We start from the raw sequence: 24,541 nt of genomic DNA, 5'->3' as shown, positions 1-24,541 counted from the left end.
AGGTCAAGGTCACAACTCTAGGTCAAAGGTTGAAGCCTTCAATTTTATATCTGCTCTGTATCTTTTTAACCCCTTAAAAGATTTTAATATGATTTGGTTGTTATACTCCATTTATCAAGACAATGTGCAGAATTCAAAATTTACTTTCACTATCAATAACAATGGCAGGGGTATTATAGCTGTCTTTCACACTGCCTTGTTTCCAGCTGAAACTTTTATGATGTTTGACAATATGTTGAAAATTTGTTGAGTAAAGACTATATAGTGTTACACTTGTGCATTGTGTGCATTTGATATGCGTTTGTTTGTAAGTGCACAAAATCCTGTCCTGTTGAAAAATTGTTTTGCAGTGTTGGATTTTGAAATTTTTAAGCTGAAAAAAAAGCCCTGTAACAAGATAAAATTTTGTGTCTTCCATCTGGATGTCTTTCTTCTCAAATTTATACCATGCATTTCTTAAAAAGTGTTTTGTCTATAGTGTCATGAAACTTCATTGTTATTCATCATGGGAAGTTGAAGTCTTAAATGTTTGTGCCCCATTTGTCTTGGAAACTGTTTGACCTAGAGTCATAAAACATGAATATAGGAATATTGTATAGCATGTGAAAGTATGCACCTGAGCTTTATTTGAGATTTAATTCCTTTCCTTTCTGTTCCATTAAATTGACCATGTAACTTTTAATTGTTAAATTGTGAAATAGATATTTAGGGTCATTTTTAGCTCGACTATATGAAGTATAAGGAGAGCTATCCTACTCGCCCCGGCGTCGGCGTCTTTCCGCGTCCCCACCTTGGTTTAAGCTTTGGTGCACTTTCTCTTTTTTCAAATTACCTCTGTAATTACTTGATGGATTTGATTCAAACTTGAAATACTTATTCCTCATCATCATCCACATCATCTGACAGAAGGGCCATAACTCTGGCACCAATATTTCATGAATTATCCCCCCTTATCACATAGATTTTCAGGTTAAAGTTTTGATGCACTTTCACTCTATCTCTGTTATTACTGAATGGATTTGATTCAAACTTAAAATAGTTGTTCAACATCATCACCCACATCATATGACACAAGGTGCATAACTCTGGCACCATTTTTTCATGAATTATTCCCCCTTTTTACTTAGAATTTCAGATTTAAAGTTTTGATGCACTTTCACTCTACCTTTGTTATTACTGAATGGATTTGATTTAAACTTAAAATAGTTGTTCAGTATCATCACCCACATCATTTGACACAAGATGCATAACTCTGGCACAAATTTTCATGAATTATTCCCCTTTTTACTTAGAATTTCAGGTCAAAGTTTTATGCACTTTCACTCTATCTCTGTTATTACTGAATGGATTTGATTCAAACTTAAACAATTGTTCAGCATCATTACACTTACCATATCACACAAGGTGTATAACTCTGGGACCAATTTTTCATGAATTATTTCCCCTTTTCACTTAGAATTTTAGGTTAAAGTTTTGATGCACTTTCACTCTGTCTCTGTTATTACTGAATGGATTTGATTCAAACTTAAAACATTTGTTCAACATCATCACCCACACCATATGGTGCAAGGTGCATAACTCTGGCACGAATTTTTCATTAATTATTCCCTCTTTTTACTTAGAATTTTAGGTTAAAGTTTTGATGCACTTTCACTCTGTCTCTGTTATTACTGAATGGATTTGATTCAAACTTAAAATAGTTGTTCAACATCATCACCAACACCATATGATACAAGGTGCATAACTCTGGCACCAATATTTAATGAATTATGCCCCTTTTTGCTTAGGATATACTTATATAGTGTTTTGATACATTTTATCTTTACCTCTCTTATTACTTTAAGTTGATATTTTTGACATAGACTCAGGCTATTGTGCAATATCTTCATCCACAATTGGAGTCATTAAACACTCCAGTGACAGCTTTAGTTTCCTCAGATGTGCCCAGTTTCACTATCCAGCATCGAAATAGTCGAGCGTGCTGTCTCCTGTGACAGCTCTTGTTCTTTTCCAGTTCATGACATCTGTATATTGTTCCATGTTCAATATCCTAATATTACATGGTCGGGTTACGTGTGTCTTTTGGATTTGTTTCTAGTTTTTGATTCGGGTGAGATTTTTGTGGCCAGTGGTTAAGGCGCCTGACTTTGAACCATTTGCCTCTCCGATGTGTGTCTAAAATATCACTTCTACATTATGATTATATAGTTCTGGCTTATAAAAGATTTGTATAGTGAAATCCAAGTACTGTAAAATCATTAAATTGCATTGGCATGAAATTTTGTGGTTTTGGTCAAAACGGCAATTTCGTGGCGATATGAATTCATAGATTTTGACTTTTGAGCATAAAATGAATGGCAATTTTACTTTTTTGTTTGGATTGAATTTCATGGATTGACTCAACCATAAAATCCACGAAATTAGTCCCCCACAAATATTAATGATTTCACTGTGGTAGATATTGTAGCATAGTAAATATTCCAGCTGCAAGGAAAAGTCCAAAAATGCAATAGGGTTATTAAGCCACTTATAGCATCAATTATGATGAATAGTAAAAATAAAAGTGTGAATAAATGTGCAAAACTTTTATGCAGGTAACTGTGTATGCGAGAGTAACTGCGAGAGTCAGAGTGACAACTGTTACTCAACATGTAGTGGTCACGGAACCTGTGATTCAGGTACCTGCATTTGCCATGATGGCACAGGCTACAACTCACTTGGCTTCTGGGGTGACCTCTGTGAAACCACTGGGTGTCCGGGAATGTACGAGTCATGTAGTGGACACGGTCAATGTATACAAGGAAGTTGTAGTTGTGACCAAGGCTGGAGAATAAATGAAACATCTTGCCATGTTGCTGATTGCCCTGGTACCCCAGACTGCCAAGGACAAGGCACTTGCAACACAACAGGGGACATTCCTTTCTGTCAATGTTATGAAGGTTATATGGGTGTGCAGTGTGAATACGAGTGTGTTCATGGAGAACCACAAGCAGACTACACATGTAAGTGTGACCCATGCTACACAGGAGGTGCTTGTGACCAGACTTGCAATGACCACGGAATCTGTGACAATGGAACATGTGCATGTGACACAACTTATTGGGGTATGCTTAAAATTGCTTGTTTATAACAATCATTTTAAATACCTGATACATGACTAATTCACTCTTAATGTTGAAATCTTAAGTTACTCACATTTTTGTGCCCCCCCCCTCTCCCCCCATGGCGGGGGCATATAGATTTGGTCTTGTCCGTCCGTCCAAAGTTCGTGAAGCGCCTAGCTCAAATAGTATTTCATATAAATTGATTAAACCTTGCATGAGTCTTTATCATGATATGAACTAGTGCACCTCCTATTTTTTGTCTGGCTCTGCCCCCTATTTCCAGAGTTATGGCCCCTGAAATAGTAAAAAATGTACATTTTCACCTTGTGACGTGCCTAGCTCAAAAAGTATTTCATATAAATTGATTAAACCTTGTATGAGTCTTTGTTATGATATGAACCTGCGCACCTCCCATTTTTGTCTTGCTCCACCCATTATTTTGAGAGTTATGGCCCCTAAAATAGTCAAAAATGCACATTTTGACCTTTTGACGCACTGAGTTCAAAATTTTTTTAATATAAATGGTTGAAAACTTGTATTAGTCTTTATCATGATGTAAACTTGTACACCTATTATTTTTTGGCCGGCTCCACCCCCTATTTTTAAAGTTATGGCCTCTGAAATAGTAAAAAAATGCACATTTTCACCTAGTTATGTGCCTAGCTCAAAAAGTATTTAATGTAAATTCATTAAACCTTGCTTGAGTTCTTATCATGATGTGACCTTTCTTACCTGGCATTCTTCTTGAGAATCTTTGAACTTATTACAGAGTTATGGACTTTGAAATTGCCAAAATAGCGGACATTTTGTTTGTGATGCTCATAGCTCAAAAATATATATGGCCTAGAATAAAGAATCCTTTTCATAAAATGTTTGTTTAGGCTAAACCCCGTTAACACTGCAAACACTTTAATTATTGCCCCTTATTTGTGACAAATGTACCAATGGGGGGCACACCCTGTGTCCTACAGACACATTCTAGTTGTTACATTTTTTTGCTAATTCAGAAACCAAAATCAAATTTCTAAGAATTGATTTTAGTATATAAGTTTTTTGTAGCATTTGTATGTTACTGTAGGGAATAGTCCCTAATGATTATTTTTCATTCCCTCCACTCAGCAGTTTTCAGTACTATCAATTTAATGTTTAGTGGGCTACAAATGATTGTAATCTCACTTTTAGGTCATAAAACTGCTCCATGGATTTTAGGGGTGGAATGATCTGTCTGCTATGGTTAGAATGAATGGTTTGTTTTGAAAGTTTCCTGCAAATTGAAAATGCATTTATGTTGATTATCTGTAGTTGTTTTTACTCTGAGAGGTGGAGACATGCATTTTAAGTCAAATATAGCATGCATGACCTGACTGTACTTAGTTTTTCTTTTTCTGGCAATAAAGAAGGTAATTTAAATGTCTTATTATATGTTTTGAAATTAAATCAATTTTAAAACTGCAGGAGAGTTCTGTGAAGATTCAGGCTGCCCTGGGACTGGTGAGAGTTGTTCAGGCCACGGTCAGTGTAGCATAGGCACCAAGATATGCTCCTGTTTTGATCACTGGAAAGGAGATGGCTGTGACAGTTGGGACTGTTTAGGTGACCCTGACTGTAGCAATAGAGGTAAGTATTCTGAGGTCAGGTAAAAAGAATCTAGGACAGTCAAAAACATTTCAAGAGATTAATGATGATTTATATTACACCTGCAATGTTTTGTTCTATCTTAATTATTTATAATTAAGTTCAGAATTATACTTGATATCACAAGTAGCCTTGTGATATAGACATCTCTCCAAGATTTTTCTAATGGTTTCATTTGGCCCCTTGTAGGGGCCAGAAGAGATAAATATAGAAACTGTTAACACCTTGAAACAACTTCTTTCATGACTCATGGATCTTCACCCAAATTAGTCTGTAGCATTCCTGTAAGCTCGTTTCTCAAGCTGTTATAATCTTTTGCATGGTCACTTTTAGGGGCTGTCATGGCTAAAATCCTTTAACAACATATTTAAAAAGCAGTTAATGGATTTTCACCAAACTTGGTAATACTATGTAGCATCCCTGTATAATCCTCTCTCAAGTACCGTTATGTTCAAATAGGCCCACTTGTCTCATTTAAAGGACATTTAGAGGTCCTTGAAAAATATTTCACTTAGTGTCATGGAACTATGAACAGTGACAGGAATTCGGGGCACCAGGGACATACGGACACACATCTAGTTCAAAGTACATGTCAGTATTTGAAAGCTGGTTAACCTTTAAAATTTCCATTGAATTAATTGGTTTCCCAGTTACTTCTTTTATGAAATTCTTGATTTTAAAGAAATTTTGTGACTAACTTGTTACCACTTTTTATGCCCCCAGCATCTACTGATGCGGGAGGCATATAGTGATTGTCCTGTCCATTCGTCTGTTCGTCCATCCGTCCGTACGAGATTAACCAAATGGGACTGTTTCGTCTAGCATCAATACCCCTTACTAGAATGACTTGATACTAATGCAGATATAACCTGTGACCATTCCTCATCTTCAGACATCACCTGACCTCAGTTTGACCTTGACCTTGAACTTGACCTTGTTTTGGAGTTAGGTCACTTTGTATCGACAAGGATGCCACCGGGGGCATCAAGCATTTATTGAACGCAGCTTCTTGTTCTTGATTATTAAAACAATTGAAGGGTTAACTTATTAAAGGCAAATCATTTTACTTCTCTTAGTTATATTATATATTCAGAAAGATTTATGTTTTTTTGTTTGTTTTTTTCCCAGGTATATGTGATGGTGCAACCTACTGGCCGCCAGCATGTACTAACTGTACAGATTCAATGGGCGATTACTGCCAGTATGATTGCATTCATGGAACAGAATTTCCTGAATTCTCCACTACATGTATTTGTGATCCATGTTTCCATGGTTTAGACTGTAATACAGAATGTAGCAGTTTTGGAATCTGCAGTAAAAATTCAACAGGAAAGGTATATATTTTAAATCAAGTGTAAATCTGATGTCATTCATGCATACTGAATGAAGTGAGAAGTATTTGCAGTTTGTGAAACCAGAGTTAATTTTTTTACCTGACATATATTTTGTTATTTGCAAATGTAATACAATGTGGCAGCTTTTAGCTCACCAGAGCACAAAGAGCTTTGTCAAACATTCATTGTCAACAAAAAAACTGTTACCAGTCTAGAGATCACAGTTTTTAGCTCTACTATACAAAGAGTATGGAGAGCTATCGTATTCGACCTGGTGTCGGAGTCTTTCCGTATCCATACCTTGGCTAAAGTTTTTATACACTTTCTCTTTTCTCCTTATTTCTGTAATTACTTGATTGATTTTCTTTAAAATTAAAATAGATATTCCTCATCATCACCAACATCATATGACACAAGATCTATAACTCTGGCACTAATTTTTCATTTTGCTTAGAATTTCAGGTTAAAGTTTTGATGCACTTTCACTCTGTCTCACTAATTACTAAATGGATTTGATTCAAACTCAAAATAGTTGTTCAACATCATCAGTTACATCATATGACATATGAACCATAACTCTTACACCAATATTTTATGATTATCTCCCCTTTTTTGAGAATTTCAGATTAAAGTTTTGTTGCACTTTCGTTCTATTTCTGTTATTACTAAATAGATTTGATTCAAACTTAAAATAGTTGTTCCTCATCATTACCCACATCATATGACATAAGGTGCATAACTCTTGCACCAATATTTCATGAATTATTCCCCCTTTTTAGCTCACCTGAGCACAAAGTGCTCAAAGGTGAGCTTTTGTGATCGCCCTGTGTCCGTCATCGTCGTCCGTCAGTCGTCCGTAGTCAACAATTTGACTGTTGACACTCTAGATATCACAATTTTGGCCCAATCTTAATGAAACTTGGTCAGAATGTTACTCTCAATAAAATCTTGAATGAGTTTAATACTGGGTCATCTGGAGTAAAAAAGCTACGACACCAGGTCAAATCAAAGGAAAAGCTTGTTAACACTCTAGAGGTCACAATTTTGACCCATTCTTAATGAAACTTGGTCAGAATATTACCCTCAATTAAATCTTGGACAAGTTTGATATTAGGTCATCCGAGGTCAAAAACTAGGTCACCAGGTCAAATCAGAGGAAAAGCTTGTTAACACTCTAGAGGTCACAATTTGGCCCAATCTTAATGAAACTTGGTCAGGATGTTACCCTTAATCAAATCTTGGACAAGTTTGATATTGGGTCATCTGGGGTCAAAAACTAGGTCAACAGGTCAAATTAAAGGAAAAGCTTGTTAACACTCTAGAGGTCACAATTTTGGCCCAATCTTAATGAAACTTGGTCAGAATGTTACTCTTAATAAAATATTGGACGAGTTTGAAATTGGGTCATATGGGGTCAAAATCTAGGTCACCAGGTCAAATCAAAGGAAAAGTTTGCTAACACTCTAGAGGTCACAATTTTGATCCAATCTTAATGAAACTTGGTCAGAATGTTACCCTCAAATAATCTTGGACAAGTTCGATATTGGGTCATCTGGGGTTAAAAACTGAGGTCACCAGGGCAAATGAAAGGAAAAGGTTGTTAACACAGTAGAGGCCACATTTAAGACTGTATCTTCATGAAACTTAGTTAGAATGTTAATCTTGATGATCTCAAGGTCCAGTTTGAAATGTGGGTCATGTAGGATCGAAAACTAGGTCACCAGGTCAAATCAAAAGAAAAGTATTTAACTCTGTAGAGGCCACATTTATGACCGTATCGTAATGAAACTTGGTCAGAATGTTAATCTTGATGATCTATAGGTCACAGTCAAATTTTGGTCAGGTGGGCTCAAAACTAGTTCACTAGGCCAAATCAAATGAAAAGCTTGTTAACACTCTAGAGGCCACATTTATGACTGTATCTTCATAAAACTTAGTCAGAATGTTAATCTTGATGATCTTTAGGTCAAGTTCAAAATCTGGGTCATGTGGGGTCAAAAACTAGGTCACCAGGTCAAATCAAAGGAAAAGCTAGTGAACACTTTAGAGGCCACATTTATGACCATATCTTAATGAAAATTGGTCAGAATGTTAGTCTTGATGATCCTTAGGTCAGTAGGTCAGGTGAGCGATACAGGGCCTTCATGGCCCTCTTGTTCAATTGATCTTTATGAAGTTTGGTCAGAAATATTGCCTTGATGAAATCTAGGTCAGGTTCGAATATGGGTTATCTGGGGTCAAAAACAAGGTTACTAGGTCAAATCAAAGAAAAAACCTTGCGATAGACGCTGTATTTTTCAATTGATCTTCATAAAATTATGTCAGAATGATTGCCTTTATGAAATCTAGGTCAAGTTTGAATATGGGTCAACTGCGGTCAAAAAGAAGGTCACTAGGTCAAATCAAAGAAAAACCTTGTGTATGCAATAGAGACTGTATTTTTCAATTGGTCTTCATGAAATTTGGTCAGAATGATTGCCTTGATGAAGTCTAGGTCAGGTTTGAATATGGGTCAACTGGGGTCAAAAAGTAGGTCAGTAGGTCAAATCAGAGAAAAACCTTGTTTAAGCAGAAGAGACTGTATTTTTCAATTGATCTTTGTGAAATTTGGTTAAAATGATTGCCTTGATAAAATCTAGGTCAAGTTCAAATATGGGTCATCTGGGGGTCAAAAACTAGGTCACATTTAAGAAAATACTTTTTAAAACTCAAGAGACCACATTTTTGGTCCAATCTTAATGAAAATTGGCCAGAATATTTTCCATGAAATCATTAGGTCAAACATGTTTACACTGTTACGGTGTGTTTCTCAGGTGAGTGACCTAGGGCCATCTTGGCCCTCTTGTTGATTAGAGAAGAGTTATACTAATCATACTTATTAAATAAGCCAGCCCACTTAGCTCTGTAAGTAGATCATTGGTCTACGGATCACGGGGTTGCAAGTTTGATCCGGGGCGTGTGTTCTCCATGACGATTTGATAAAAGACATTGTGTCTGAAATCATTTGTCCTCCACCTCTGATAATTCATGTGGGGAAGTTGGCAGTTACATGCAGAGAACAAGTTTGTACTGGTACAGAATCCAGGAACACTGTTTAGGTTGACTGCCTGGCGATAAATGACTGAAATACTGTTGAAAAATGGCGTTAAACCCAAAACAAACAAACATGATTTATTTAGTGTTTTGATACACTTCATCTTTATCTCTCTTATAAACCGGTCACCGTGGCCCAGTGGTTAAGGCCTCCGCCTCGGGATCAGGAGGTCGAAGGATCGAGCCCCATGGGGAGCATTCGTCCGGGGGATGTTTGTCATGGGACTCGTTCCGAAAAGACCGGTTCATGAGCCGGGAGCTAGTTAAATGAATGGTTACCGACTTCTATCCGCCTGGCGCCTGGCATAGTGGTAAGAATTGGGAGGTAATTGGTACACACAATAAAGGTGTCTCATAAGCCAAATTGGCTGGCCCTTTCAATAGGGGTGACACTATAATAAACAAGACCTTTACCTTATAATCTAATATTTTTGACACAGAATTAAGTTATTGTGCAATATCTTCATCCACCGTTGGTGTCATTAAACACTCCAGTGACATCTCAAGCTTCCTCAGATGTGCACAGTTTCACTATCAAGCATCGAAATTTTGTCAGAATGTTTTTATGGAAGAATTCTTGGACATGTTTGAAATAGTTGAAAAAATGTAGGTCACTGGGTTGTACAATAGAATTAATGTTTGAAACTGGATTATACGAGATGAAAACTTGGCCACTAGGCTAATTAAATCTATGAAAATATCCTTTGGAAGCATAAAATGAAAACATGCAAAATAATAGCAGATTTAGTTTGATGGAGTCTGTTCATGAGAGGTAAAGATAAGTGCAAAAGCCCTCATGACCCCTAGCAGGGGCTTAAGCAGAGTTCTATTACAATAAAACTGACTGTACTCCATAATCCAAAATGATCAGCAATATAACAATGTCATAGAAACACTAGGACAACTCTAGTCAAAGGCAAGGTCACCAAGGGTCAGTTCTTTGAAAATATGTTTACATACTAGAGGTTGCCTTTAATACCTGATCTGCATGAACTGTTGTCAGAATGTTTGTCTGTTAAAATCTAGATAAAAGACTAAAATTTTCTCAATTAGGGCCAAAAGCTAGGTCACTAGGTCGAATTACCATTGATAGATTCTACTTGATTTTCATATAACATGCCCGTAATATAATGTTATTAATCAAGCAATTTCATATTGGCCTTGTTATTTGTCCAAGGGTAGTCGTATTGGCCCGAGGCCTATGGCCTCGGGCCAATACGACTGCCCGAAGACAAATAACTAGGCCAATATGAAATCGCTTGATTAATGATAATATTATTATTCAACTTTCAACTGTTGGCGGTAACAGTATAAGAACTCTGTGAGTTACCTTATGACAGCTATGCACGTTCAGGTGAAAAATCGTGTCATTCTTTGACAAGTTGTTTACAGTTTAGACGTATTTTAGAAATCATGATCATTTTCGCCAGTAAAACAGAATGTATTTGTATGTAGGTACTTGAGAATAATTTTGAAAGATACTTTTAATGCGACAAAATCAAGAGTAACTAGAACATACCTTATTTTATGGAATTCCTATTTATTTTCTTTAGCGAGTACCATATCATTTGAACTGTGATAAAAACTGCATTAAAAGTCGTTTCCTTTTAGGCTGCAAGCAACGAGACACAAAATTATACACATATGTGTTGATCAAGATAATACAACCAATCAAGCACATATTATATAGTCCCATGCCTCGTTTAATTCTTATCCGAAATTGTTTGCAGTTCACAACTGACACTCTTGTTCGCCAATTCATTCATCCACTTTCCAGCACTTGAATTGCTATTTATTATTGCACAAATAGTCCACACTATCAAAATGTCTGTTAAAGATAAGTCTCATCCTTTTAATTAATCTGAGTTTCCATATTTTCTTATTATTTTCCTTGACAACTGCCAGAATTTCTGACAAGAAACACTTGCATTTTACACAATACCGAATAAGCGAAAGTACCGTTGTAATCTCCGAAGACGTACATCCCGCTCAGTCATACTTGGTTATTAAATGAACATGTTGGATGACTTTTTTTATCAAAATGTGAAAAAAAAATGTAATTTATAACTCTGATGTAAAACAAAATGGCGTCATTTAAAAATCAAACGGAAGTGGCTTCTCCGTATTGGCCCTCTCTTTTGAACCAATCAAAATGCTTGAATTCCGTATTGGCCCTGTTTTTTCGTATTGGCCCTGTTTTTCTCATATTGGCTCAGTTATGTTTTGTATTAGCTCTGTCTGTTTCATATGATGTTTGCAATTGATCTAATACAGTGTGTAATATTGTAAAGTTGAATAATAATGTTTATTTCAATAAAATCTGGGATAATTGGATTCTGTATTTTATGAATGTAATAAAGCTTAGGTTAGTAATACAGGGCATTCATGGTCCCCTTGTTTATGAGATACGTGTTCTTTAAATATTTTGTTAATTCTGTGAAAATATGTTTTTCGCACTCTCACATGCTATTTGTAAGATCATTGCTTCTATGAAATCTGTTCCAGATGTGTAACAAAATTGAAATATATATCACATTAAAAAAAATCTTTATATTTAGAGGTAACCTTAATATGTTCAAATATCAACAAAATAAGATCACATAAACATCATATCTGATAAATAGGAAATAACTGTTTTTTTTTTTTTTTTTTTCAAATTTTAAAAAGAGTGTGAAATAATTGTTTTCATTTTCTTTCAGTTCTGCAACTGTTTAGAAGGATACAAAGGAGACTATTGTGACTTGCTTGACTGCCCAGGTAGGAAAACTTCAACATAAATGAAATAATAGTGACGTAAGATTCCTTATTGTTTGATTTGAAGAGTTTAAGGGGCCTCTGTGACCTAGTGGTTAGGGTTGCTGTCTTAGAATCATTTGCCCTTCACTAATGTGGGTTTGAGCCTCACATGGGGCATTGAATTCTCTATTTAAAGAAGCCATCCAGCTGGCTTACGGAAGGTCAGTGGTTCGACACAGGTACCTATTTGTGATGAAATAATGCACGTAACGTCATATGGGGGTCTTCCTCTCTACCTTCAGAGCTGAAAAGTCGCCATATGACCTAGCTTTATTTAGTAAGTGCAATGTAAAACCCAACAAAATAGATTAATAGAATGAATATTTTTGTGAATCTTGCTTTAAGTTTAAAATATTTTTGTGAATCTTGCTTTAAGTTTAAAATATTGAGCATGCATGCACAATGCTGTTGTCATGCCCTATTCTGACTAAATGTAAACACAGGATGGGTGTCATCACAAGACTTTTTGTAAATACAAGAAGAACAAACATACAAATGATCTGGATCAAACAGTGGCATGAAAAATGCCAAAATAAAGTGGTCATCATAATGTGGTCTCATCCTCATCCAATACATAAATATCTTTAAGAAAAGCCTGAAGATATATGCTCTGTCATATTGAAACGGAAATAGAACTAAAAATATCGAACAATTATTTATCTTTTTTTTTTTTCAGTAATAACATTGTGACTGTGATATTGCCAAGTGTACATTATGTAGGTCAGATAACACTGTTACATTTTGTATAATTTTATAATGGACATGAAAAAAATAAATTCTTTGCTCATATGAGATCAAATATACAAAATATATAAATTTCACTAATGAACACCAGACTTTCATATTGCATCTGGTAAACATTCACTCACTGAATGATAATCGAAACAGAAACTGCAGTCACTCTGTTACACATTAAGAGGTTGTATCAGCCATGTCAGGTCAAGGTCAGCCATGTCGATTCAAGATCAAGGTCACAACTCAAGGTCAAAGGTTTGAGCCTTCCATTTCGTGTCCGCTCTTTATCTCCTAAATCCCTTGAAGGATAATCATGAAACTAAGGTCAAATGATCATCTCATCAAGACGATGTGCAGAAGTCATGAGTCAGCCATGTTGGCTTAAGGTCGAGGTCACAACTCAAGGTAAAAGGTTTGAGTCTTTCATTTCGTGTCCGTTCTGTATCTCCTAAACCCCTTGAAAAATAATCATGAAACTTTGATCAAATGATCTTCTCATCAAGACGATGTGCAGAACGCATGAGTCAGTCATGTCGGCTCAAGGTCAAAGGTTTGAGCCTTCCATTTTGTGCATGCTTTGTATCTCCTAAACCCCTTGAAGGATTTTCATCAAACTTGGGTCAAATGATCACCTCATCAAGTTGATGTGCAGAACTCATGAGTCAGCCATGTTGGCTCAAGGTCAAGGTCACAACTTGGGGTCAAAGATTTGAGCCTTCCCTTTTGTGTCCACTCTGAACCTCTTTAACCCCTCGAAGGAATTTCATCAATTTTGGGTCAGATGATCACCTCATCAAGAACTCATGAGTCAGCCATGTCAACTCAAGGTCAAGGTCACAACTCAAGGTCAAAGATTTGAGCTCTGTATCACCTAAACCCCTTAAAGGATTTTCATGAAACTTGGGTCAAATGATCACTTCATCAAGACAATGTGCAGAATTCATGGGTCAGCCATCTCAGTTCAAGGTCAAGGTCACAGCTCAAAGATTTACCCTTTCACTATCCATAACAGTGGCGGGGGATTTAGCTGTCTTTCAGACTGCCTTGTATATATGGAAAGTATCAACTGCAGTATCTACACAAAATGATATTCATAATTCTTTTTCGTAATCTTGATGCAATATTTTGAAAGAATGTAAATTTTTCAGGTGATCCGGATTGTTCAGATTTTGGTCTATGTAGACGTGATGCAGATACAAACTCCTCAGTGTGTCTGTGTAATGCTGGTTTTGCTGGAGATGACTGCTCACAGTTTGTTTGTCCAGGATTTGATGGAGAAAATTACTGTAATGGAAATGGTTTGTATCAGTGTCTCATTTTATTTCTCCGGAATAAAAGCTCTAGAAGCATAAAATGCATTTATACTTTGATTCATGAGGTTTTATGTTCTTAGCCGCATATAAAGTGTAGAAGTTAATTAAGCCTTAAAAAATTCTTTGTTTCTGGTAACATGCTAAAAAAAAGATTAGGGTAGGTAGGTCGTAATTTTTTTTTTTTTTTTTTTTTTTTGAAATTTGAGACTTTGGGGGGGAAAAAATTTGTGTCAAAAAATGAATACAAATAATGGGGATATGCCTTTAGAGCAACAGTAAGTTTATTTCTAATATCACTGATCATTTTTAAAGCATAAAAAGTGTAGTTTTTGCAACTTTTTGTTTAAAAGTTGAAAAAAATAATTTTCCAAGGCCATAATAACATCCAGGGTCAGGCCAAAAAGTTAGCGTAGATCGGGATACCGGAAACAAACAGTTTTTTCTTTTATGCTTTATGACAAAGGCATTTTGTGCTGTTAATAGAATATGCAGGTTTTTGGGGGTTTTTTGAAAGGAAAAATGTCCAAGATTTATTTACACATATTTTATTCAATGGATAACTGGAAACAGAAAGGTATTGTTTTGTCAAATCTAAGACAGTTGCTGTATATGAAGGCATGAAAGCATGTGACAAACATCCAACCCAAAGTTTGACCATATCAGACTTTTAATTATCTTACCGGTATAGTAATATTTAAAAAAGATAGTGGAATATGAAATCTTAATGCAATTTTCAGATGTTATCCTAACTTGGCATACATAGTTCAAGTTAGAAATATGACGAAAATTGTGATATTATAAATATTAAGAATAATCTATCTTTTACTTAAAGGCCTCCAGATTTTAGCTCAAAATTATCTTTCAAATGGAAGTTTGGTCATACTTTAATCATAAGAATATGAGTTTGTTTCTAAAATATTTTCAAAATGCCAAAATAATAAAAAAAAAAAGATGACCATGTCCGGATTCGTACCCTCGACCTCCACAGCAATAAACACATTTTTCTGTTGTCGTTCCCAACTGAACTATCACGGAATTAATGAATTATGCATTTAAAATATAGATATTTATAATCAAGATGGTTTGCCTCGAATAAATGGTTACAAATGCTTTTCAGTTTTCATCGTAAAAAGTAATAAAAGCGTTTTATCATATTCAGGAGATTGTCAGCTGTTGTCAGTTGCCCCACAATGTGTATGTAACCATGGTTTCACAGACACAGCTTGTTCAGCTTGTGTTACAAACTTTGAAGGAGATAACTGTGAACGTTGTAGAGAAAATTACATTGGATATAACACATCCTGTGACGTCTTTTGTGCAAATGGATATGCAACAGTTGAAGGTAAGCTGGCATCTTGCTTTAAGCTTTAAATTTTATAGCAAAGAAATTATGTTTCAGCCATACAGAATGTCACGTAGTCACTTTTTCATTTAAAAACCTATTTGTAAGATTGACAAATGTTGCTGTATTGATGGATGGCATCCGATTCATCTGTCCTGCTAAATAGACAAGCTTATTATCGCTGAGTGGCTTCTTTTCAATTTCTGATTTTTTCAGCCACCGCTTAATAACTCACTGAACTAAGTATCTTAGACAAAGGTCACTATTTTGGTTCCCAGTTCATGTAACTTAGAATGTTTGTATCAATAACAATTTTGGACCAATTTGAAACTGGGTCATTTGGGGCTCAGAAGCTTGGTAACTAGGTCAAATTATAGAAAAACCTTGTTAACGCTACATAGTTTATAGTTTTTACTTGATCAAGATGAAACCTGGGTACAATATTTGTCTTTATGAAGTCTTTGACAAGCTTGTAATTTCGGTCATTTGGAGTAAATAGAATTAGCCTATAACTTCAATGTAATGGAAATACTTTAACATCGAAAAAATAAATATGATAATAATACTACATGAAAACAAGTTTGTCTACCTGACCTGTATGAAACTTGGGCAGAATTGAAACTTAGTTATCTAGGGTCCAAAAACATCACTAAGTCAGGTCATAGAAAAACATTATTTTATACACTGAAGAGAGCATATTTTCTAATTAATCTACATGTGACTTGGTATGAATGTTTATCTTTACAAAATCTAGATCATTATATTTGAAACTGAATGATCTTGGAGATCAAAAATAGACTACAATCTCCGGTTGAAATGTTTGTCTAAATGATATTAATAGTATTTACAAAACTTGGACACTGTGGCATAGAAGCTGTCATTTGGTCAGATGATAGAAAGCATTTATATTTAGAAATCAAATTTTTATTGGATCTTCATAAAACTTTTGTTGTCCCTTTAAATTCATGTAAAACACATTGTTGCCTTCCATGATACCATTTGTCATGATATATATTCAATTTCAAACAAACAAGGCCAGGTGAGAGACTCAGTGCCTTTGACTCTTGTTATATAACTATATGTATAATGGAATTTAGTATAATGGAAGAAATGTTGCATAGATTTCTTTAAATGATCAACTTTTTTATAGGTGGGGAAATATGTGAATGCTATGATGATGATAGCAATGGACACTGGATCAATCCGGAGGATGGTTGTGTGACCTGTTTGGCCGGCTGGAACCCACCCCTTTGTACAGAATGTGCCGCTAGTAAGGCGCCATCTTAAATGAGCTTGGGAATTTCAGTTTTGAATTTGCGAAAAGTAGAATTAACACTGAATTTTAGAAGAGATAGTAGTTGATTCTGTTTTAACTTTACCCTGCTAATTTCTAAAATGGACTGGTCTATCATTCAGTTTGGGAAGTACCATTTATTATTCGAAGGGGTGTTCACTAAAAATTTACTAATTGAAAACTGTGCAGGCTGATATTTCTATCCGATACGTAAACACATGACAGATATTATTATTATTAGTGCCCTATCGATGTAGCACCATAGAAGACTATAGGGATGCCCTCTGTCCGTCCAACTCCGCAAATCTGGATCCTGCAATTACTCAAAAAAGTATTCAAGCTAGGTTAATAAAACTGGGTATGTGAATAGAGGCCAATAGATTATGCACCTGCGTGACTTATGCTTGTAGGTCATAGGTCAAGGTTACTATTGAAGATCAAGTAAAATGTGTTTCCACTCTATAACTCTTACATGCCTTGATGGATTATCATAGTGCTGCACACACAAAATTCTCTATTATGACACAATTTGTCAACACATGATCTTGTCAATTAGACGTCAAAGTCACTGTTTAAGGTAAAGTAAAAAAAATCCATTCCATAACTTATAATGACATTGAAGGATTTTTTTATTACTGCACAGAAACACAACCCTTGGTTGTCGGTCAGAGGTGAAGGTCACTATTGAAGGTCAAGTAAAATTGTTTCTGCTCCATCACTTTTATATGCTTATATGGAATATCTTAGTATTTCTTAGTAATTTTTTATGCCCCCAAAGGGAGGCATATAGTTTTTGAACCGTCCACAATTTTCGTGTCCGGTCCATATCTTTGTCATCCATTGATGGATTTTCAAATAACTTGGCATGAATGTGTACCACAGTAAGACGACGTGTTGCGCGCAAGACCCAGGTCCGTAGCTCAAAGGTCAAGGTCACACTTAGATGTTAAAGGTCATTTTTCATGATAGTGCATTGATGGGCATGTCCGGTCCATATCTTTGTCATCCATGGATGGATTTTCAAGTAACTAGGCATAAATATGTGGCACAGTAAGACGACGTGTCGCGCGTAAGACCCAGGTCCGTAGCTCAAAGTTCAAGGTCACACTTAGACTTTAAAGGTCATATTTCATGATAGTGCATTGATGGGCGTGTTCGGTCCATATCTTTGTCATTCATGCATGGATTTTAAAATAACTACACATGAATGTGTGGCACAGTAAGACGACGTGTCGTGCACAAGACCCAGGTCCGTAGGTCAAGGAGGCACTTGGACTTTAAAGGTCTATTCATTCAAAGTGCCATCAGGGGCATATGTCATCCTATGGAGACAGTTCTTGTTCTATTGAAATTTAAGTACAAAGTGTTTTTGTTTCTTAGCTTCTAATTGCCTTTAAGCATTTTTAGCTCTAACACTGTTGCCAGCAACAAGCATTAACAAAGTTTTCCACCGTTAGGGTAATTCTGTATTGCCACTGCAATACTCAGTCACTTGTTTCAAAAATTTCACATTGATTCTTATCTGTACTTTAAGACTATGTGGGACCAGACTGTGACATCGAATGTATGGATGATCAAGGGTACTTCGTTGATGATGACGATGGCAGTGAAATCATAGCAGCAATTATACCCGAATTTAGATGCGTAGAGCAGATTGATACAGACTTGTACAATGCATGGTTTGGCTATACAAATCCGAACCCTAACAATGTCTACATCACATCTGATAGTGAAAATCATGTGTTTGCCAGTAACAAACAGGTGGCTGATCTTACTCCACCAACAAAGTTTATATCCTCAAAGTATGGTCCAGTTGAATATGCTTTTGTTATTGGGTAAGTGTCTTCTTTAGACATGAATACAACTGCCTGTAAAAATAATTTTAACTTTTATATCTTGAACAGTCATCTTTTGATATTCTGTAGAACACCATTCAATCGAGCATCAACAACTTGAGTACCTTGGTCCATATTCATCAGCATTTCATGTGTGAAACTTAAATGTAAGATCTTTGGAGAAATTGCATTATCATTGATAAATTGACATAGATGGTAATGAAACTTTTCCATGAATGTGCATTTTTAAGCAACAGACAGCTCTAAAGCATATTCCATCACTAATTATACTGTAAACTAAGGTATAGCAAATTCAATATTTGCCATTTTGGGGTTTTAGTTTAAGACTTTAAACTTTGATGAATACAAGCCCTGGGCTCATTGGAGCACTTCATTTCATCCCTGGCCATTTTCCTTAAAAAATATTGTTTTGATTGCTCAAAAGCTTGAATAACTAGTATTTTTCTTATGTCTTTGTGACCTCCAATGATAAATGTTTTATTTATATTTATTTATTTTATTATGTTTGTTGTAAAATAGTACATATTACAGTATTTTTGCCTGTAACAGAGATGGGTATGAGGATTTATTTACCTGAAAGTAGCACTATTGGTATAATAATATTGAACCAAGTTGCAGCACAGTGTAGATATCACATTCCCCAGGTGGATAAATCCTTAGCACATTAGAGTACAAGGTGGTCAAGATTGATAAGCCACTGTTTGACATTAGTCAGCAGTGTAGTCCCTCCACACATTTTTCATTCAGCACCCACTTTAATGTAATTGAAACTTTATGAAACAATCCTTACATGATCCTCTTCCAAACTTATCTAGCTGCAAGACTTAAAAATAGAAAAAAATTCTTAAAACATCTTAACACTGGTCCCGTTTTTAGCTAATTTCACACAAATATTTTTGGGAGGACCTCTAACAGCCGAAGATTATTTAAGTTAATCTAATCAAAGAGCTATAAAAATAAATAGATTGGCAACTTGAAAGGCATATAGAGCAAATCTCGCCAACCTCCCGTGACAAAAAAACGAGATCTCGTTACCGGAAGTGGCGCTTTCTCCACGCGCCATTTTGTATGCAAAAGCAATTATTCATCGGTAAAATAATTATCACCGTATGACCACGCTTCTTTCGATGGCAAAAAAACCCCTGTACTTCGTGTCTTAAGACCATTTCTCATTAAACTAATTTTGTTTTAGAAGCTAACATGTATTTTAAATGTAGTTTTAAAGGTACAAATTGTAACTCCATGCTCGCCGATGTTTGTTTTTAGTAAGATAACGCCGAATCACGCTCTGACACGAGCTCACGCGAGATTACAGCCAGTTGCCATTCTGTGTATTTTATACTTCTTTGATCTAATCAAATCATCAAAAAATTTGACCTCCAGAGGAGAAAAAGACTGAAGTGAATATCCTAATTTTTAACTTTTATGCACAAAGTATACCGATGGTTCAGTATGTTATTTGTCATGCTGTATTTATCACAATTTTATACCAACAGCTCAACATTATTTGTCGCACTTTATTTATCAACAGCTCAACATTATTTGTCGTACTTTATTTATCAAACTTATTTTGAGACAGTTGTAAATATCAGGAGCCCATTTTTAGGCAACTTCATGAATGATCATTTAATAAATATTACCCTATAATATTTCCATTTCTTAGGCCGGCAAATATGACAGAAATAAGCCAGTACAATTGGGATGTCCATACATTGCAAGTTAATGAAATCATGTATGCACCAGTAGATGTGTCAGTCATTTGCACAGAGTCTCCTTCTATGGTAAGTCAAACCTGTTTTTGCTCACTAACCAAGATTGGCTAATGAGGTATGATGGATGGAAAGTCATTTGATGGCATACTTATCAGATATGTTCAGAAGTTTTAGTTTGAATTGAGATATTTAAATGAAATTTCATATTTCAGTGGGTTCAAAGTCAAGACCATCATGACAGAAGTAGAAAAAAGAAGTAAAGTTCAGTAGCTCAAGTTAAGATAAATGAGTCAAATTAAACCTACTGCAGGCTTATATCAGTGCTAAGACTGGGATTTCATATAGGGTCAGTGGAATCTAGGTCAAGATCATCATTGTTAGAAATAGGAAAAAAAGCCTTCCCAGTAGTTTTAATTTTGAATGTTATTAGTCCCCTACAGGTTGAAAACCAGTTTCGAGGACTATAGGAATGCACTTTTTCGTCCTTCCGTCCATCCACAATTTCGTGTCCGGTCCATAACTCTCATTCATCAAGGGATTTTAATATTACTTGGCACAAATGTTCCCCATGATGAGACAATATGTCAGGCGCAAAACCTGGACCCCTGGCTCAAAGGTCAAGGTCACAATTGGAGGTCAAAGGTCAACAAGGCTTTTTTCCTGTCCGGTCCATAACTCTGCGATCTATGAAGGGGTTTTAATATTACTTGGCACAAATGTACCTCATAATAAGATGATATGTCATGCACAACTTTCAGACCCCTAGCTCAAAGGTCAAGGTCACACTTGGCAGTCAAATGTTAACATGGCATGAACAGGGTCTGTTTCGTGTCCGGTCCATAATTTTGTCATTCTTTAAGGAATATTAATATCACTTGGCTCAAATGTTCCCCATGATGTGATGACATGTCATGCGCTGAAACCAGAACCCTGGCTCAAAGGTCAAGGTCACAATTGGGGGTCAAAGGTCAACAGGGCTTTTTTCCTGTCCGGTCCTTAACTCTGCCATCCATGAAGGGATTTTAATATTACTTGGTACAATTGTTCCCCATGATGTGTCATGTCCAAATCTGGACCCCTAGCTCAAAGGTCAAGGTCACAGTTGGAGGTCAAACGTTAATATGGATTTTTTTCCTGTCAGGTCCAGAAATCTGTCATCCATCAAGGGATTACAATATTGCTTTGCATTGCTTTCCCCATGAGATGACGTGTCATGTGCAACACCCAGAACCCTAGCTTACAGGTCAAGGTCACACTTGGAGATCAAAGATCAAAAGGATTTTTTTTCTTGTTCGGTCTATAACTTGGTCATGCAAGACAGGATTTAAATATCAGTTGGTACAAGTATTCCCCTAGATGAGACAACATGTCATGCGCAAAACCTGGGCCCTAGGTTTAAGGTCAAGGTCACACTTAGAGGCCAAAGGTCAGATAAAAAAATATTTGTACGGTGCATTTCTTCTTCATGCACTCTGAGACAGATTGTCATGCGCAAGAGCCACGTCCCTAGGTCTAAGGTCAAGGTCATACTTAAAGGTTAAAGATTAAATTTAAGAATGACTTTGTCTGGAGTATTTCTTCTTCATGCTTAGAGGGATTTTGATGTAACTTGGCACAAATGTTCACCACCATGAGACACCCATGATTTTAGAATTATGTCCCTTTGTTGTTACTGTAAATAGATTATATTGTTACATTACTGGCCGTAGGGAAAAATTGAGACCACTTAATTGTGGTACAACATGCATGTTACATCGACTTTGTAGGTGTATTTTGACCTATTTCTACCTGGTAAAGAGTTTTGTGTGGACTTATAATAAATTTTTTTGATTCTTTTTTTAAAAAAAAATTTCAGGATTAATTTCCCTTTTGTTGTGACTATAAATAACTTGTATGATAACTTTTTTATAATTGGCCAAAAAATTCAATACAAAAACAACTGTATGTTTTTATAGATGCAAATTTTAATCCAAGTGTTTTGTTATAACATATTGTATATATAGTACAATATCGTCTGTCTGTCACAAATCTTGTCCACACTCTTAGCCGAAAATTTCTCATCCAATCTTCACCACACTTGAACAAAATGTGTTTGACTACAAGACTTTGGCTAAGTTTGGTAACTAGCCAGATCAGCCCAGGCACTTTGGAATCATGGCCTTTGTATCCCCGAAAATCAGCCTTTTTACTCTTGTCCACACTCTAAGTTGAACAATTCTCATCTGATCTCCACCAAACTTGAACAAAATGTGTTTGATGATAAGTTCTTGGCTAAGTTTGATAACTAGCCAAATCTGTCCAGGCACTTCGGAATTATGGCCCTTGAATTACCGAAAATTGGCCTTTTTACTCTTGTCCACTCTCTAAGTCAAACATTTCTCATTCGTTCTTCACCAAAGTTGAACAAAATGTGTTTGCCAATAAGTCCTGAGCCAAGTTCATTAACCAGCCAAATCAATTGTTCTATAACCAGCCAAACTGGCCCAAGCACTTGGGAATTATGACCGTTGAATTACCCAAAATCAGCCTTTTTACTCTTCAAAGGTATATTTGTAGTGGGTAAACGTTATATAAAGACTTGCTTACTATTTAGTTGATAGGGCAGTTGTGGGAGACATGCGCTTTTCTCAAAAGCAGCTCTAGTTTTTTTTTTCGAATAGTCGAGCACTGACTGTCTTATTGACAGCTCTTTTTCTGCTAACAAGCCTCTACTTCAATCTGTAAACCCATATATTAATCAGTTAACAGTTCAAACATTATTTTAACTTACCTACAGATAATAATCCTATTGACTAAGACAGTCATGGTAACTTACATTTACCTAGGGAAAATCAATCATATTAATTGGGTTACATCAGAGCAATTTATAAGCTCATATTAGATGGTTACTGTTTATCCATCAAATTTGTCAGGTATTTTAAGTTCCTTATTCAGTTTTTGTTTTGTTTTTTTTTGCATCTTATGACTGTATGGTAAATTTGTGTAGAATAAAAACAAGAAATGTCCAAAAGGTGCAAGTTCTTCTCACTAGTGTGTTCTTTAAGGATTTTCATAGAACTTTTTATAAATGTTTGCTATAATGAGACTGTATGTGGATAACTTCCTGTCATGCTGGTTCAAGGTAGCAGTGATATAGTAAAGTTAAAGGTTGTTATACAGCTTTTTGTGTCATTCTTCATCGTTTTAACGCCTTCAAACATGTTTTCCATAATGAGATGATGTGCAGATATTAACCCTTGCTCTGAGAGTGAAAGATTACATGTTCATGTGCCATACAGTGCAAATTTATTTCATTTCCATTCAAATGAAACCATTTTGCAAATTACGCATTCTATTCCAAAAGCAATTTCCAGTTTTTACCTATTTCTTTTTCAGACTGATCTTCCAGAAGTTACAGGAAAGTGTTCATGTTACCATGGTTACTTTGGAAACTCTTGCAATAATCAGTGTCCTGGAGGAGGATCAAACCCATGTTTTGGCAAAGGAAATTGCAATACTACCACAGGAGAATGTACATGTATACAAGGGGCAGATCATAGTAGAAATTGTGAGACATGTAAGCCTGGGTGGTTTGGTGATGATTGTAAATTTGCTGGAACAAAAATAGGTAATTGTTTTGTTTACAATTTGGTTTTACTTACCTATATTTCCTGTATTTTTTTAGCTCACTTGAGCCGTCTTCCATCCGTGAACAATTTCGGAAAAACATCTTATTCAAAACTACAGGGCAGATTTACACCAAACTTCACAGGAATTATTCTTGGGTGCCCCCCAGCCCCCCCGTTCAAAATTGTCCAAAGAATTTAAATCCATTTAGAACTGTGGTTGACATGACAACTGAAAGAAAAGTCTTTGAAAATCCTTGAAAATTTTCTCAGAAACTATCAGCCAAATTTCCAAATTATTTTTATGACCTCTAGGTGACCTTCTACCAAAATTGCTCAAGCCATTCTATTTCAGTAAAAACATGGCTATCAGGGGGTGGGGCTTTTTTCCCCTCAGTGGCTATATTGTAAATTTCAAATTTTATGTATATACAGTCTAACCTGTCTTAAGCAGCCAACAAGGGGAAACAGACAATTTGGCCGCTTAAGCCAGGTGAACGATGATCGGAGGTGCAGCCAGTATATGTATTTTTCAGATTTCTGACCAGTTTAACCTTTCAGCTCATTTGTTTTTCGGTTTTTCTATTATATTTTTAGGAGGATACATTGATGTGCATTTGCCTTCGCAATACAAATGGTCTTTTTAGCAATCTAAAATTTGGTGTGTTTTTTTTAACAACAAAAATTGTAACAGACAATTTTCCAACTTCAAAGCAAGTTTA

At 35.7% G+C, this 24,541-nt stretch overlaps 1 protein-coding gene across 1 annotated transcript in view; it reads left to right on the top strand.

The window, feature by feature from the left end:
* LOC123528909 (uncharacterized) overlaps nt 1–24,541 on the top strand; it is a 213,751-nt gene that overhangs the window by 130,831 nt on the left and 58,379 nt on the right. Inside the window, exons 41-50 of the mRNA XM_053521503.1 lie at nt 2,595–3,104; nt 4,560–4,721; nt 5,868–6,073; nt 11,866–11,923; nt 13,846–13,995; nt 15,170–15,352; nt 16,503–16,622; nt 18,181–18,481; nt 20,166–20,283; nt 23,590–23,821. Of these exons, the coding sequence (XP_053377478.1) occupies nt 2,595–3,104; nt 4,560–4,721; nt 5,868–6,073; nt 11,866–11,923; nt 13,846–13,995; nt 15,170–15,352; nt 16,503–16,622; nt 18,181–18,481; nt 20,166–20,283; nt 23,590–23,821 (2,040 nt within the window). The remainder of the gene's footprint in view (nt 1–2,594; nt 3,105–4,559; nt 4,722–5,867; nt 6,074–11,865; nt 11,924–13,845; nt 13,996–15,169; nt 15,353–16,502; nt 16,623–18,180; nt 18,482–20,165; nt 20,284–23,589; nt 23,822–24,541) is intronic.

Source organism: Mercenaria mercenaria, chromosome 13, assembly GCF_021730395.1.
Source record: "Mercenaria mercenaria strain notata chromosome 13, MADL_Memer_1, whole genome shotgun sequence".
Lineage (NCBI taxonomy): Eukaryota > Metazoa > Mollusca > Bivalvia > Venerida > Veneridae > Mercenaria > Mercenaria mercenaria.
The sequence above is the reverse complement of the archived record's forward strand: the minus strand, read 5'-3'. Positions and strand labels throughout refer to the sequence as shown.